At 39.9% G+C, this 16,525-nt stretch overlaps 4 protein-coding genes across 4 annotated transcripts; 1 reads left to right on the forward strand and 3 right to left on the reverse strand.

The window, feature by feature from the left end:
• Positions 1 to 733: 733 nt before the first annotated feature.
• On the reverse strand, positions 734 to 10,311 carry LOC130686704 (DNA excision repair protein ERCC-6-like). Its single transcript, XM_057509849.2, is given in 19 exon segments — positions 734 to 796; positions 1,058 to 1,589; positions 1,657 to 1,757; positions 1,818 to 1,915; positions 1,983 to 2,663; positions 2,732 to 2,906; positions 2,967 to 3,098; positions 3,163 to 3,342; positions 3,399 to 3,544; positions 3,613 to 4,210; positions 4,274 to 4,544; positions 4,546 to 5,194; positions 6,869 to 7,255; positions 7,307 to 7,630; positions 7,803 to 7,962; positions 8,237 to 8,256; positions 8,408 to 8,582; positions 8,949 to 9,045; positions 10,061 to 10,311. Coding segments are annotated over 18 exon segments (4,872 nt in total). The 5' UTR covers positions 10,210 to 10,311; the 3' UTR covers positions 734 to 796; positions 1,058 to 1,060.
• Positions 10,312 to 10,827: 516 nt separating this feature from the next.
• Positions 10,828 to 12,547, forward strand: LOC130704248 (uncharacterized). The gene is made up of 5 exons (XM_057525722.2): positions 10,828 to 11,698; positions 11,757 to 11,963; positions 12,030 to 12,163; positions 12,222 to 12,410; positions 12,484 to 12,547. The coding sequence occupies exons 1-5, from the start codon at positions 10,892 to 10,894 to the stop codon at positions 12,545 to 12,547; spliced, it is 1,401 nt and encodes a 466-aa protein (XP_057381705.1). The 5' UTR covers positions 10,828 to 10,891.
• On the reverse strand, positions 11,218 to 14,781 carry LOC130704252 (galactokinase-like). The gene is made up of 11 exons (XM_059496404.1): positions 14,585 to 14,781; positions 14,390 to 14,525; positions 14,207 to 14,244; positions 13,936 to 14,131; positions 13,715 to 13,847; positions 13,531 to 13,656; positions 13,279 to 13,460; positions 13,067 to 13,217; positions 12,885 to 13,005; positions 12,666 to 12,807; positions 11,218 to 12,606 (listed from the first exon to the last, which is right to left on the reverse strand). Exons 1-10 carry the CDS (start codon positions 14,645 to 14,647, stop codon positions 12,688 to 12,690), a joined length of 1,266 nt encoding a protein of 421 aa, XP_059352387.1. The 5' UTR covers positions 14,648 to 14,781; the 3' UTR covers positions 11,218 to 12,606; positions 12,666 to 12,687.
• A 397-nt stretch (positions 14,782 to 15,178) lies between these two features.
• Positions 15,179 to 16,253, reverse strand: LOC130704314 (ras-related protein Rab-9B-like). The gene is made up of 4 exons (XM_057525794.2): positions 16,197 to 16,253; positions 15,862 to 16,114; positions 15,745 to 15,802; positions 15,179 to 15,684 (listed from the first exon to the last, which is right to left on the reverse strand). The coding sequence occupies exons 2-4, from the start codon at positions 16,057 to 16,059 to the stop codon at positions 15,290 to 15,292; spliced, it is 651 nt and encodes a 216-aa protein (XP_057381777.1). The 5' UTR covers positions 16,060 to 16,114; positions 16,197 to 16,253; the 3' UTR covers positions 15,179 to 15,289.
• Positions 16,254 to 16,525: the final 272 nt, after the last annotated feature.

The following is a 16,525-nucleotide window of genomic DNA, read 5'->3' on the forward strand; positions in this document are numbered from 1 at the left end:
GGTAAAAATGTGATAAGATGGCCTCGCTGACACACGCGTGACAGGAAGAGTTTGTACGTAAAGTTCTTTTCAAAATCCATTTTTAATACCGTACGTCTACGTCGATCAGCAAACGATAAATGAAGACATTTCGAATTCACTGATCGCACAACAGGTGATATAAATCAAAAATTTGAGCCCATCACATGGGCAGGAAAACGAGTCCTTCAACAGCGAATGTTTTGCTGTCAGATCCAAAACAGATTGTTCGACGAAAAGCATAAAAATAGGAAATAAAAAAATTTAAAAGAAAATGCGAATGCCAAACCTTTAAAAGATTTATAGCAACAAAACGATAAGATATTTGAAAAAAAAAAATTTTTGAAAGAAATTGCGTCATTCGCTCATAACGTGCTGCGAATGATGCGAAGAAAATCAAGTGGCCTAATAAGTTTCCAGTAACGTAAAAATATGCGTCCGGACGACAAAGAGGAACGACAAAACATGCAAATTCAAACATTCCATTCTAAAAATTAAAAACGGGTTTGTGAACAAAACGCAGTAACCGAAGCTTAATCCCGCTAGTGAAAGATCTGCCAATTTCGATACCCGCAGTCACGAGCTGACCGGATAACACTAGGAGCCGCATAAACTCCTTTCCAGGACCGTCATACCGTGATCTAATCTACTACACATTTTTACTACCTTAAAAATAACAAAAAAAAAATATATATATTCAAATATAGTGTCCTACCTTAATCGAAGGGCTGGGGAGCGTCCGACTGGAACGGAGAAAGCAATGTGGTTCTTGGGCCATCTATCGTCGACAGGAACGATGCGAAAAATAGGACATTTTTGAAAAAAAAAGAAGAGAAAACATGAATTATTTTACCAATCAAGCAACAAACAAAGTGACATACACCATTGAGTTAAATCATGCAATTAAAGCAAATACAGAATTTGCAATTTCTAAAGGAAAACATTTTAACAGTGAATGAATACAACGTGCGCATTAATTAATAACACAGGTGAATCCATTTCTGTTGTTAAATATAAGGAATGTGGAATTGAAATTTACTTTCTATTGGAATTCTGATTTTAGCTGCCAGATCCCCTGATTGTGGACGTCTCTCGTAAAGGTGCACAGCTGACTGAGGATAGCTCGGAATAAAGGAGCACCTCGAAGAGGAAGTTTTCCATCAAATTCGTTGAGGAGATCGGTGGTAAACACTTGACCAGGTGTGACACCACGAAACGCCACAAACGATCGAATTTCTTCTGTCATCGTGTGGTAGTCGACACCGACGGCAAATTCTAATGGAGCAGCATCTGTCTGCAAGATCATTGACTCTTCCTCGCTGGCGGATCGGAAGGTGGAGTCGGTAGATTCATTTACAGCGCTACCTGGAAGCCCCAACAACCTGTTTCTCGCTTGCATTCTACTGAGCAAATCCCGTGAACTTAGCACAGCAGACGAATTTCCTGGAATTACTGGACTGACAGCAATCGATTCAGATGGATTGGTTGATATTTCCGACTGATGCGCTGACGTGGATGCGGTGGCGGATGGAAGAGCTGTCTTTTTCTTGGCACCGAACCGAGGCTTTTCCCTAAAAGCGAGTTAACGAGATCGAATTTAAATGTGCAAAACGCTTACAGCCAAAGTAATTATTCTACCTGTCAGTTGAACTCCGGAGGGCTCCACTATTTCCAGTCCACGTCGGTACTCCTGCTTCAGCCGCCCAACAATTACGACGTGAACTCTTTAAAACTTGAACCTAGAAAAAAAAAAGCAATTGACGTAAAAAAAAACTAGAATATCGGGCTGTCTGACTTACGGCTTCTTTGGCAACTCGCTCCGCTTCGCCTTCTATTAACGCATAATCCGGATTGCCGGCATCGATAATACTGTCATGACGTAAGGCACTCATAACTCCTAAAGCGTTCATGCCAAGATTTAGAATTTTCGATTATTTAATGCGCCAATGGAAAGAAAAATCTACCTGTTTTGGCAAAGAGTCGCTTGAGAACGTAATCGTCTTGATTGCCTGAAGTGGAAGGCGTGCTACCTTCGTCGCCATCAACAGCAACTGAATTATGGATGCTCATTTTAATGACGTTCTTTACTTTCGCACCGTCGATTTTGATTCGTTTTCTTTCCTTCTTTTCCTTGGCTTCACGTTTCTTCCGCTGTTTTCTTTCTTCTTCCGTTTCATTCATTGTTTCTTTTTCTTTTTTGCGTTTTTCTAACGATTTCTTCCATTCCATTTCTCTCTTTTCTCTTTCCTTCTTCCATTTACGCATCCATTCATCGTCGGTGGATTTATCAGTTTTACTATTGCCAGGGCCGTCTTGTGGATTTGGATTAGTGGCTACCTCAGAACCCGTTCCAGCGAAGATGGCTTCCGTTTCAGTACACTGGTTATCGGTTTCCTTGAGCGTAAAGAGTTCGTACAAATCGTTTGATTTGAAAAAGCGTCTCTGCTTAGGATCTTTGAGCACGCGATTCGTGAGATATTGTTTGAAAATCTGACGGTGGTATATCTTTTCTTCTATGGTGCCTGATGTTAGTAGGCGATAGACGGTCACGGCTTTTTGCTGGCCAATTCTCCAAGAACGTTCACGAGCCTGACTGTCGGTGGACGGATTCCAATCTGGATCGTAAATAATCACTCGGTTCGCACCTATTTGCAACAATTCATCATTGAACTTCCTGAGACATCAATAAAAATAATCGAGGAAATAAGGGAACCTGTCAAGTTCACGCCTAAACCTCCAACTCGTGTTGTCAGCAGAAAGACGAATATATCGGGTGATTGATTGTACTTTTCAATCATAGGCTGCCGTGAGCCAATGCTAGTAGTGCCATCTAGTCGTAAATAAGTGTAACTTTGCTGCTGTACAAAAGCCTCCAAGATATCTAACATCTATAAAGCGGACAGACGATCACCTAGGGCCGACAAATAAAAATCACGTTCAATGCTTACCTTTCTTGATTGTGAAAAGAGCAAAACTCGGTGATTCTGTTCTTTCCAAATTTTCAGGAGCGACTCAATGACTAGCAGTTTCCCCGATCTTTCCACACATCCAAACTGTTTAGTAGGATCGTTATCGTTGATCTAAGCACATTAACTTTATAAAGCATTGTATCTGAAAAATTGTAACGTTGGCCTTCTAATATACCTTCTTCGAGCAACCAGGAGGTCCACCATCAAATAAATCCGGATGATTGCAAATTTTCCGCAAATTGGTAAGACCGACAAATATTTGCAAGCGTCCATCAATGATGCTCTTAATTTCTCCGGAATCCAAATAAGTTTGATACAATTGGCGTTGTTCTTGGGTCAAACGGCAAAACAGAACCTGTAAATTTAATAGTGTTAGAAGTTTTCTCGTGGCAAAATGACATCGAATGGTACCTGTTCATTTTTATCTGGCAGCTGAAGATGATCTTTGACGTCAGCTTTCATTCGGCGAAGAAGGTATGGATTAATAGTGTCTCTCAAAACAGTTGCACACTTGTAGGCAGTTGCCACTTGCACTTGAGATGCATTGGCGTACCCGCCTGGGGGAAAAATTAATTCAGTGCATGTTGATGAAATAAAATTTGTGGTACATCAATATAAAACTCACCTTGTGTAATGGGAACAGCAAACTGTTGTAAAAAGACAGGAAGGGTTCCCAATTTTCCAGGAAAGATGAAATCAAAAAGAGACCAAAGTTCTTTCAAGTTATTTTGCATAGGAGATCCGCTAAGGATAAAGCGGTGGCTGGTACGGAACTGTTTCACCACAAGAGTAGCTTGAGCATCCGGATTACGAATCTTGTGCCCTTCATCTAAGATAATGTAATCCCAATCAAGTCCCAGCAAGCTCTCAGAGCATTGGGGTACGCTTGTGTAGGAAGTAATGAGTACTCCGTTGCTTGAATTGATTGATTTTATGAGAGCATGCCTCGAACCCGAATAAGAACCAGATTCATGCAATATAGCTACTCGGATAGGTGGATACCATTTGTGGAATTCTTTCACCCACTGATGCATTACGGTAGCCGGCGTAATGAGGAGAACGGGCCCAAGCCCTCGATAACTTGACAGTCGAGTAATAAGTTTGCTGTGCGACAACCCTGCGAGAAATGCAACCACTTGAATAGTTTTTCCCAATCCCATTTCATCGCCAAGAATTCCGCCACATCTTTGCAACCTCAATTCGTACATCCATCGGACACCAACCTATTATGAACATAATTTTTAATTATCTTATTCTTCTTAAACCAATATGAATTTTGTACTAACCTTCTGATAATTATAGAGCCGACTCCATATCGATAGAGGTATTCGGTAGCCTCCTTCGAATTCTTCACAATCTTCGTTTTCCATTGAGAAATTAGAACATTCTACCAGCCGTTTACGATAGTCGTCCATATTACCATCGTCAATTACACGCCCAGTATTTTTGGTTTTCCGTTTTTTTGGTGCATCTTCATCATCAGAATATTCCCAGTCACTGTCATCAGTATTCCAGTTTTCCTCAGCTTCTTTCTTTCCATTTTTTCTGAAAAGTGCTTGCCTTTGCTTTAGGGGACTCTTCATCGTTTGGAATGTATTCACTATCAGAACTTTTCTTGTGAACACTAGTTTTCGTTTTCTTACTGTGTAAATGAGTAATTTTCTTGCCTAACTGTTCTCCAGGACTAGGCTTGACAGGAACGACTGCACTTTTTAGGGCCTTTCCTTTCTTTGATGTCAGTTTCGCTTTGTCATTTCTAAGTTTCTCTTGTTCTAGTAGGTATTTTTCAAAGCCTGTTAAACCATCAGTTTTCTGTTCAGTACCAAGAACAGTTCCAAAAGGTGTCATTTGACCCAGTCTGACCATCTTTTCCTTTTCTGTTTCTTGTTGTACTTTAGGAGGCCCATTAGCAACTTTTTCTTTAGCCACATCTTTAGAAATCGATAACTTTTTTGCCGCGAAAGCTTTCTTCTGACGTTCTTGTTCTTCGAGTGCATCATCAACTTGACGAAGAATGCCTTCTTCGAATTTCGACTGATCATACACAGTAATACCCAAACATCTCAATTCCTCTGATTGGTTCTCGATAGGGACACTATCGATAAAATCACGATTGATTTGAAATTGGGATAAACCTCGTGGTGCTTCATTTTCAAGCGCTTCAACGAAGCTCGTGGAACTGGCGCCTTCCCCTTCCATTTCAAAATCGAAGACACCAATGAAACGGAAATCATTCCATTTTCGTCTGAAATGAAGAAGCACAGTGTTGCCATTGTATGAAATTACGTCTTGCGCAAGAAAGCAAGTTGCTCGTTCTGCAACACGTGTTGGTCGGACCTAAATATTACAGTGTCTAACGAAAAGTTGTAAACAAACCGTCGCTATTGTTAGGTATCCATATGCTTAACTGGTGCGTTGCCAAAAACTTAGAAGCACCCCTTGAGGAACCCGTAAGAAAAGAAAAAGCTTCTTCAATTTTTGAGTTTTTCGTTTAAATAAAGACACTTCCAGTCGTGTACTTTTTCGAAGATCTGAGACATTACACAGCAGATCAATCGAACAGGCATGATACTAAATAGTTTGACACTACAGATTCGAAAAGAAATCCGTTGGATAAAGGAAAAAAAAACAGCTGAAGTTGACGGAAAATCAAAGGAATAAGTTTTCGGCATAAAAACGAAGACAATAAAAAAGTATAGTGTGGAACCCAATGTAAAGGTGGGAAAGTGAAGCTGTCAAATCAGTCTGTCGCAAGTGACGAACAATTGCAGAAATACACACAAGATAGGCTTGCACATATAACAAGTCTAGTAGTAGTTACAACACTTCTAGTACCCTTTTTCATTTTCATTGCAATAGAAACACTTTCAGCATAGAGGAAAACAATTGATAGCCTTTTCTTTCCATTGTCAATTTCAATCCGAGTCGAGTTCATCAAAATAAGTTGTAGGATTCTTAAGGGAGGGAGATTGTGAATAGTTGACGCGGGAGCAAGGAAGGAGCGTGTCGGAAAAAGAAAGTCACAAGATAATAAAATAGGTTCGCTGATATAGAAGTGGGTAGATGTTGAAGAAGAAAAGAAATTACATTGACAAGATATAGCTGGCTTGCACTTCTTTCAGTCCATCCGCTGTATGTGTGTGTATCATGACCGCCTCGATTTATCTTCCCTTAACAGTTATTGATTCAGGTAACTGGAATGTTAATATAGAACCGACAACCCGCAAATGTATTGAGATTTTTTCCCCTTTCCGTTCCAAACTTTCAAATTGAAAAGAGAAGAATCTGAAGCTAAGAGCAAATTTCCAATATGACGAATTTTGTTTTTTGTTGGACGTTGTTATTTACGACCAATTTCGGTTATTTTTTCAATTTCCAAATAAAGACAATAGTAAAAATGATGATGCAGCATCTTGCGTTCTGCCGGAACTAGAGGACGATGAAGTGGGGTAAGATGATGAATCCAGAGAGAGAGGGAAGAATGTGGGGTGTATCGAAAGCTGGCAAGCAAAGGGTACTACAACCCCGATCCGTTATTTGCTAGCTGAAAGTTGTGGTATAGAACAATATTTTTTTTTTCTTTCCTACAGAATAGAGGGGGTTTGGGAGGATATTTTGACATCGGCCTACCTGCGCCGTTGAGGCACTGAAAGCAAGTACAAGTCCTTTTAGTCTGTGACTGACTGGCAATACGTCGGAAGAGTCATCATCGTATGTCTCCATTCGTAAGTTGGCCAACAAAAGGAGAGAATTACTCAAAAAATTTCAATTTGATTTTCTAAAAGAAATGAAAAAAAAAAAAAAAATGAATCATAACTGTATAAAAGGAAAAGGAGGGAACAGATAGAAAGTGAAAGAAGAGAGAGGAGGGTAGAGAGATTATGCGGTTCCCTCTTCGGGTTCTTGGAGTCGAATCTTTTTTGACGAAGGTTCCAATTCTTCTTGATCGACTGTAGCATTGTCATCTCCTCCGCCAACGACGGCGGTGGTGTCTGTTCCTCCATCGACGGCATTGTCATCTCCAACAACACTGTCACCATTCGTTGGTACGACTAACGAGGAATCATGGTCATTAGTGTTGCTGTCGTGATCGTTGGTGTTATCATTTGTGGTATCATTGCCGTTGCCATTCGTCGTGGGCTCTCGACTCGTCTCTTCGGAATTTATTACCACCGATATGGAATCGTTTGTTGCCTCAGAAGAATCTTCTGTAACAGCCAGTGCAAGTGGCCCAGAAGACGAATCTTCACTATCTTTGCCATCTGCGACTAAACATAAATATTAATAGACAATCTAATATGAGTATTTCGTTCCTTTACCTGCAGGGGATCCGTTGGCAATGTCGGTCGTTTTATCCTTGCCGTTTTCTTTGCTCTCCTCTTCTAGGCCAGGAATACCATCCAACAGGGAAGGTTCTAGCTTGCGGGTGACGTAATGGGACCAAAGGGCCAGTTCCACTCTATGAGGACTCCACGCACTGTTTTGGTTTTCGGCATTAAGTCTGTCCACCACAGTTCGGATGTGTTGGACATATTTAAGGTATTCTTTCGCTGTGTAATCAAGCCCCTCGATATCAGGGATTGCCATCAGACACTCGTCGGCCATGAAAGGGGCTATTTCAGGTGCAGCAGCTGCCAAAATAGCTACATCAATAGATAAGAATAGTTAGTTGCCAGTTTTAAGATGAAATAAAATTAAGAATTTTAAAGACGTAAATACACCTACGGTCATCGTGAATAGGCCCTTGTCTTTGCAAACAATTTGTAAAACCTTATCACCGACAAACACAAGAGTAAAACAAATATGTTTTCATACCTGTTGCCATGGTTGTTCCAACGCCTTTCAAACTACTCAAGTTATTCAAAGCGGATTCGAGGTTGGGTAGTTTGCGCAGAGCTTTCCGGGTCTCGGTGGCCACCGCTTTGGGGGTGTTGATCATCACCAAGTTGATCATTTGCGAGTAAAATTTCCCTCTCTAAAAGCCCCAACATAAATAAGAACATCAACATGTGCCTTCCAAAAAAAGGAAGAAAACGGAACAAAACAAATGCCACAAGTGTCTTAGAATTAACTTTTATCGAGATCAGCCACAGCCAGCAGACAGAAGAATAAACAAAGAACGTACCCCACAAAAATTTGTTCTTACCATCATGAAAGAATAGCACTGGCCTCTCTGCTTTTACTTTCGTAAGTTGGAGGAAAGAGCTGAATACCTCACTTAATAATTAAAAACAAAAATTGAACCTTACCCGCGATTTCAGTAGGTGGGCTTAAGAATGGCAACAAAATGATGAGCTCTGACAAGTAATCTAAGAGCTACATCTTTGCATTTTTGTCTGCTGTTCAACTGCAATATGGTATTTAGCTTCCATTTTGGAGTTGAACAGATGGAATTTAGTACGACGTGGAGTTCAAATCACCTGAAGCCGTAGCCGGCCCAACACCTTTCAATTTCGCCAAACTAAAAATAGCGGATTCGATGCCATTTTCGCCTTTTAGAATCAAATGTTTGAATGCTTGGCGGCTTTCGGCCTCCACTGCTTGGGGCGTATTCTGTTGGACAAAATCCTGCAGCCGTGGTCTCCATTTACCTCTCTATTTACACATGAAACCACACGCAACTCGTGCCAATCACCAACCAATCGTACTTCTATTACAGTTGTGTTTTATAGATTGGTAGAAGTAGCAATACGAAACAGATTGAAATGAGCGTAAAACAAAGCACAAATAGAAGGAGAGACGATAAGGAATATCGACAATGAACAGGACAGTGCCGGGCATGTACCCGCATCGACCATGCTGCATCGTTAAAACCTTTATGGCGTCTTTTCTTTCGCATTGGCACTGTGCTGATCATCGCTACTAGCTAGACTGTCACTAACACAATAGAAAACCTCCCCAATAAAAGTAAAGCTAAAGAAAATAATAAAAGTATAAATGCCGTTAGGTTGCATGACATACCGATAACTTCCATTTCATACACTGAACCAGTTCATCGTGCGTCAGGTGTGCGTCTTTACCCCGGGCTCGAATTTTCTTGGGTAGTTCTTCTTGATACCTATTTCATAGAGTAAAAAGGAAACAACAAAAGAAATGAATGAACCACATGGAATACATACACACGTGAAAATCTAATCGCGTGTCAAGTTCAAGGCTGTGGGCAAACTATGTGAATGTAGGGATTTGTTGTTGTGAATTCTCTCGTCTTTTGATATGCCCCAGTCGATACGAGATAAAAAACGGGGGGAAGGAGCGGAAAGAGGGCTAAATACGCGTTTCCTAAAGCTACACTTGGCGTCGAGGCTAAATAAAAGCGGCCGCTAGAGTCGAGGTCGACGGGTTTCTATAGCCTGAGGTAGTCTATTCTTATTGATTTGGGGAGACACTGTGCAGAGGCAAGGGAATGGGAGGGAGTGGAGAGAGCGTAGCCGTGCGTTCCATATGAACTAGACAAGAGTTTGGGAAAGGGGAGAGTATGCAGCCGTAACGAGACGACGGAGAGTACTGTCAATGCAACTCAAAAAAGCGGGTTGCATGAGTATCACGGCGCGGTCGAGAGATGAAAAGAGGGCCGTGAAGGAGCAGACAATTTCAGTGGACCGTCGGTCGGACTCGGCGGCGGATGGCCGAGCAAGAGAGAGAGAGAAGAAAAAACGAAAGAAAATAAGAGTTTTGGGCGCGCGCAATGGAGTGAGACAAAGGGAAAAAAAAAAGAGCCGAGAACGGAAAAACATTCTTGTCTCGGTTCCCGGGTTTGGAAATCCTCCCTTCCCTTCTCTCTCCTATTCCACGACGCGCGGTCAATGACTGGGCTGGCTTCGCTGCCATGGCGCTTGGGGCTTTGGCTCGAACGACAAAGGAGGTCTCCGTTCGAAAGGCGGGCTAGACTGGCACGGGTAGCGAGCCAAAAAAAAAAATTGATTCTTACTGTCAGGATACTTCGAGATTTGAGAGCTAAATCTGGCTAACCATGAGTAATGCACACGCTTGACAACATCTTGGGTACAAATACATACACACAACATTTTAAACATCGGACGACGGGAACGTTGTTGGAAGAAAGAAAAACTTACCATGCGTCGAGTTTCACCAGTTCTTCAGGCTTCTTGTTCTTCTCCTTGGCTTTGAGTTTTAAGGCTTGTGGGTAGAGCGACAGGACGAATTCGTACTGTTTCGAATCGCCATGAGTGAAAAAAGTCGCCGTATCTTTCACGGAGGCCATTCCTTTATGATTTGGGGGCTGTCACAGAGCGAAAACCCAACACTAACCGGGAACACAAGAACGATGCAAGTACTGTGCTTCTCTCAGCGACTGTAGACAGTGGGGTATCTTTGGCTGTAGGCGTTCGTTATTCACAGTTCACATGTTTCTCGTTAGATGTCCATAAGCTGCATTGCCACATTTCTTTAGAGTAATTCGTTTCAAACCGACTATTTTTCAAACTATGTTTTAAGCAAAAATAGGAAAATAAAATGAGAAAGTATAATTTAAATAACCCAATTATTTTCCTTAGTATTGTTCGTAGGATGTTTGCTATCTTAATTGTTTAAGCAAATTAAAAAATTTCAGCAGATCAATAAGCACGTTGATATAAAGTTATGGTTGTCAGTATGTTAAACTTTAAAACATCTTCAGTGAGAAAGTAGCCACTTAAAATTGAATTCAATAACTTCACGAGAAGAACTAGGCAGAGGCGAGCTAGTTCTGTGGCGTCGTGCCCAAATTAGGGAAAAAATTATGAGAGTTGGCATTGTTGTATTGTGTTCGCTTTGGCTGTGTAGTGTTTACCTTTAATTCATGATTCAAAATTTAATAGCTGCTCGTCAATATTTTATCTATTCGTGAATCGAGCCTTTAGTCACCCGTTGTTTTACTTGGTTTGGTTAGTTGCTTCGAATTCCGAATGGAGTTCCAAAAAAAAAATTTAAAACATGGCTTAGGCAATTGTGAATCTGCGTTTTTCGATGATTTGCCTTTGATGATAGTTACTTCTTCTCCGATTGAAGGGAATAGAGCTGACAAAAAAAGCTCAAAACCTGCCAAAAATCAACCCTGTGAAGATAACCATACGTGGTCCAAATTATTTGCAACATATCAAACTACATCTGTGAAAGATAAGCAGATGGATAAAAATGGTTATATATCCTTGGAGGAATCAACCACAACAGAAAATATGTCTTCTTCATCTTATCAAACCATTGCAGAGCAGAAAACTAAGATTCTCTTAACTCCTGGAAAAAGATTCCAGGTTGTTTCAAGCAGTTCTAGGAAAATACATCTCAGAAACCCAACACCCAAAAAATCCAGTTTATATTTGGCAGCCAGTCATCAATGTGGTCACAATTCTGAAAGTGAAGAAGAGGATCAGGAGGAAAGCCTTCAAACTATAAAAAATAGGCTGAAGAATGTTGACAGTTTGTCGGTTAAAGACATAGAGAGATATGAAAGAATTCTACAAAAATTTGTGGACACAAACAATATGAGCAAAGATGTTGGTGTCAAAACATTTTCATTAGAAGATTCAGATTTAATGCATTTTATCGAAAAAAATATTGGCCAATGCAATTTGTCGCCTAGAACAGTTCGAATGCTGGGAAGGCAAAGCCAAGAACAGGAAAAACGGTTGATTGGTTTAGCAGTCGCCAAGAGAAAATCCGCAAATGAAATCCAAAAAAGGATTAACAGACAGTTTTTGGAAACAAAACAACAGGTTTCATAATTATGGTACAACATTTTATCAGACTCTCATCTTCTTTATCTTTGTGCAGATTAAAAGCCGAGAGGAGCTTGAACTGAAATTGGTTAAAGCTGCTGGTCTGCGTCAAAAAGCCACCACCACTTCGACATTATTCAACCAAGCACATGTTGCCCATCACCGGCAGTTCGTTAGCGAAAATCGTCAAAAGGACAATCTTTTGCGACTTCAAAAGCAAATCCAAAGCGAAATTCTAAAAAATAATACCCAGAGCAACAAGGTATCCACTTATCCAAAAATGTTAATATTCATAACACATCGACGTTTTTCCTATCTTTGATAACAGATTGTTAAAGGGATTTGGAAAACATTTTTACATGAACAATATAATGAGCTGCGTAAGGAGGTGAGAGAAAGGCATCTTCAAAATGCTGCGATCCTTAAAGAATCGGAAACAAATCTTCGGCGTCTAAAAAATAAGTATAAGAAAAATATTATGAAAGTAACAACCAACAATTGTAACAAACCATTTCCATAGCTATGAGGAGAAGTTAAAGGAATTAAAAGATGTAGTTGCAACTACGGCTGACGAAGCTGGAATAGAGAAGAAAGAAGTGAACCGAGAACTTGAACGTCTTCAACGGAAAATGCGACACCAGTTTGAAGCGGAGTTCCAAACGCTGTTGGGTAATATTGAGACAAAAGGAGACCACAAACGACTTATCAGGCAAGGCTTGTCTTCTATTGAATAATTTTTTTCTTGGCACACGGGTGTCTTATAATTGCACTTGTTTGCGTAGGGAAGAAAAGGCATCTCAACTAAAAAAACAGCTTCTGAAGGGAGATTATGTGTTTGAAGTGTAACAGTTACTTGACTGAAAAGAGTAAACGAAATTACGCGTTCTGTAGAAACCATCTCAGTCCTATAGATAGTACAAATGATATAGTAAGCATCCATTTCATGTCACCGTACATTACCTACAAATATTGATACCACAGACAGCCTAATTTAGACGTCGGGCGCCTTCGCAAGGTTTGCATATATATGAAATGGGTAATATATTGCGAAGTTCGCAATGACTGCGAACAGATTCCATCGCGCTTAATGCCTTCTCGGTCTCGGCCTTGAAAAACAAATATAAAAAATTTATTAATTAAATACTACAAATTCCGTTACTTTTTTTTTTAAATTTTTCCATACCAGCGCAACAACACACCCGCCGAATCCTCCTCCTGTCATTCGAGCTCCATAGATACCCGCGGTTTTACTTGCTATTTCCACAATTGCATCCAGTTCGACGCAAGAAACATTGTAGAGATCACTGGGGAAAAAACAGCTACCATAAAGTTCACAGGAATCAAAGGGAAGAAGTACATCGTTACCTAAGAGATTCATGGCTTCTTAACATACATTGGCCGGCTTCCGCGTAATTTTTTGCTTTGAGAAACTCAACGAACTTCAGGGTATTTTCCGTCTCATTTACAACATGGAGTGTGCGCCTGTATACTTCTTTGGGAAGTTGCTCTTTATTTTCTAAAAAAGCCAACAGTAAAATTCCTTTGATTTGGTTTGTATAGCACTTTTTATAGCCTACCTTCTAACGTTTGTCGGCTAACATCGCGCAAGTAGGGAGCTCCTAAGGCAATTGCGGCTTTTTCACACTGTGCCCGGCGAATAGGATATTCACTTCCTGACAACTCATGCTTGATCCCCGAATTTATAATTAAAATACAAACGTTCGGATCGTTTAACGGCACATTTTGACTTTCCATAGCCCTAAATGGTTAATAATTATTCGTTTGAATATTCCTTTTGTTATAATATCAATGAGTAGGACATAACATACTTGCAATCTAATAAAAGTGCGCATCCAGAAACAGCATACGTACATACAAACTGATCCATAATACCACATGGACATCCAGCAAACACATGCTCAGCTTTCTGACAAGCCAATGCTTTTTCCTTTAAACTAAATTTGAAAGACAAAGGAATTACTAATGTCTGTAGGCTTATAAGCAAAACCCAACCTTGATGATGGACTATTAAATAATTCCTCCAAAAGCGTATAGCTTGCAACTTCTATTGCTGCACTGCTAGAAAGTCCTGCTCCCACAGGAATAGAAGAAGTAATTACACAATCAAATCCATTGCTTACACGATCTACAGGAAAAAAAAATACAAGTATATAAATATGACATAGATGCCAAAGAAAAGATCTTTATAACAAGCAATTTTTTGCTCCTCATACCATGAAATCCAGCTACAATACCCTTAACATAATTGGCCCATCTAGGAGATCCTGGCTCAAGTAATGTAGCTTCTGATGGGATGTTAAATTCAACATATTTAGGATCATCTATCCCTTGAATTGTTGAATCAGTTTCTACTCGACACATTGACAACTCATTCAGAGATCCAACACATACAGTGGCCATTGGTATTGCCTAAAATCAGTTTTAAAATGTTAATGGTACTTTCATGCAAGTTGTGTACAATATTTGTGAAAACCATTTTATTACCATGGGTAAAACATAGCCACCGTTGTAGTCAACATGATCTAAAAGAAAATATAGGATTTTATGTGCTTTGTTACAAGTTGTTGAAATAAGAATTTCTGGGTTCATCCAGGAGATATTTGAAATATCACAGCTATTCAAGTTAACGGTAAAGGTCAATTTATGTTTTAACAATACACAACTGACCTCCGATCAAATTTACCCTCCCTGGGGAACAGACAACAACTGTGCCTTCGTATTCGAATCTCTGGAAAAATAAAGCCCTCGCCCGCTTCACCAGACTTGTTATATCTTCACATTCTTGAGCCATTGTGTCAACTATCTATTGAACTTTAAAATAACATAAAAATGATACAACTATTTTATGTTGGTTACATATACCTGCTGTATACAAGTTATTGGTTCAGGGATCAGACAGGTGGTTTCATCGTGGCAGACGACCATATATGGATTCAACAGTTTTAACGAAGAAATATTTAGTTAGTTACCCAAACCAGGTTAACTGCTTCAACAAATTTTCAAACAGAACGTTGGTGCGTTTTGGGGTTTTTTAAAATTCGTTCCACTCTAAAGTTTCTGAGAAAATCTTACAGGATTATAAATTAAATACTGTGGCGAACTTAAAAATGGGCAACTGTGTACGTTAAGGAAACCAACAGGTGTTTTTAATTTTGAGATTCGGCGGCGAATGCCAAACACGTATCACGAAAAAATCTTTGCCAGTGTCAATGAGGTAAACATTGCGGTGACCTAAAATATGGTGTGTGCATACAACTGAAAGATATAACACGCATATTGCATTTTAAAAGTTCTGAAAAACAAAATTAAAATCACCTATATCGTGAATCATTTCACGTATTATGCGACAAATCAATCCTAATATTTTTTTGTGCAGAGCGAATTGCAGATTTCAGTAACTGTAACTTTAAAAAACGCGAGCCCTAAAATAATTTTTATCGAACCATTTGCAGCACATTAGCGTAACATCTTTTATATGACCGTACAATTATAGAACTTGGATTCTATATGGAACGGATAGCTCTCTGGACCAAAGGCACATAAAAAAACAGATCAGGGGATAGTTTGTCAACAACAATAGCGTCGTTTCTGTGAGTTACTCTGGGAATCCGGCGTTAAGTAAAGGGTATTTCCGGCAGCTCTGAAATTTACGTCTAGATCAGTCTCCCTCTTGATCCACTGTTGCACGGACTCCTTGAATACTTCGGCAATGTTAACGTTGGTTTTTGCACTGGTCTCGAAGTACGGTGGGTTGCCATGGTAGCAACACCATTGCTTTATTTCCTCTGGATTGACAGTTCGCGAAGATTGACCAAGATCAACCTTATTCCCGACAACAATGAAAGGGAAACTCTGTGGATCTTGAATATCTGCATAGTGAAGGAACTCTTGCCGCCATAATGAAAGGTTGTTAAAACTTGATTTATCATCAAGGGCAAATACAAGGAGGCATATGTCTGTGCCTTTGTACAAGAAAAGATTAATTAAAATGCAAAAATGGAGAAATAATGTTGAAATTTTACCCCTGTAGAATGGTGTTCTAAGTGACTTGAACCTTTCTTGTCCTGCAGTGTCCCAGATCTATTAAAACAAATTCAACATTCAGACAACATTTTTTTTAATGCTGAAAAAACCATCACCTGTAAAGTGTAATTTTTGCCAGTCAGAACAAAATCTTTGTTAAGAAATTCTACTCCAATAGTATGGAAGGAGTTATCTTCAAATTGGTCATTGATGAAGCGTCCCATGATACAAGTCTTCCCAACACCGCCATCCCCCAAGATCAAAACCTTTAGAACGGATCTTGTTTCGACTTGTTGTTTTCTTCGATTTGACATAATTAGTGTTGATACTTCGCTCGTACAAGAGCAATGTTCACCTAGATATAGCCTACTATGATGTTAGAGAATGCGAATTAGAAAATGCGTCTTTAATCCGGAGACAGAAACCAACACTAATTCATTCTGTTGTACACTGTAATTTGATGTGGTCTTCATGAAGTAGGATTTTTACCAAAAAAGGGGGGAGTTTAACTTGACCACTGTTTACTGTTTATGTGTTTCCTGCTTTGCCTTTAACGTGGCCTCAATTTCGTCTGCTTAACTTCTAATAGATCTCTTTATGTTTGCTTGTCGCCGCCGCCAGAGGTTTCGTTTTCTTTGTGGCTGTTGTTTATGATCCGTTTTACCCCACCCCCACCCCACCACCCCCACACCCCCCCCAAAAAAAAATACATTTCTGCTGCATTGCACTAGCGCTGTAGCGTACTGGCGCGCTAGCATTACGCCAAATATTCGGTGTATT

Source organism: Daphnia carinata, chromosome 7, assembly GCF_022539665.2.
Source record: "Daphnia carinata strain CSIRO-1 chromosome 7, CSIRO_AGI_Dcar_HiC_V3, whole genome shotgun sequence".
In the NCBI taxonomy this organism is placed as follows: domain Eukaryota; kingdom Metazoa; phylum Arthropoda; class Branchiopoda; order Diplostraca; family Daphniidae; genus Daphnia; species Daphnia carinata.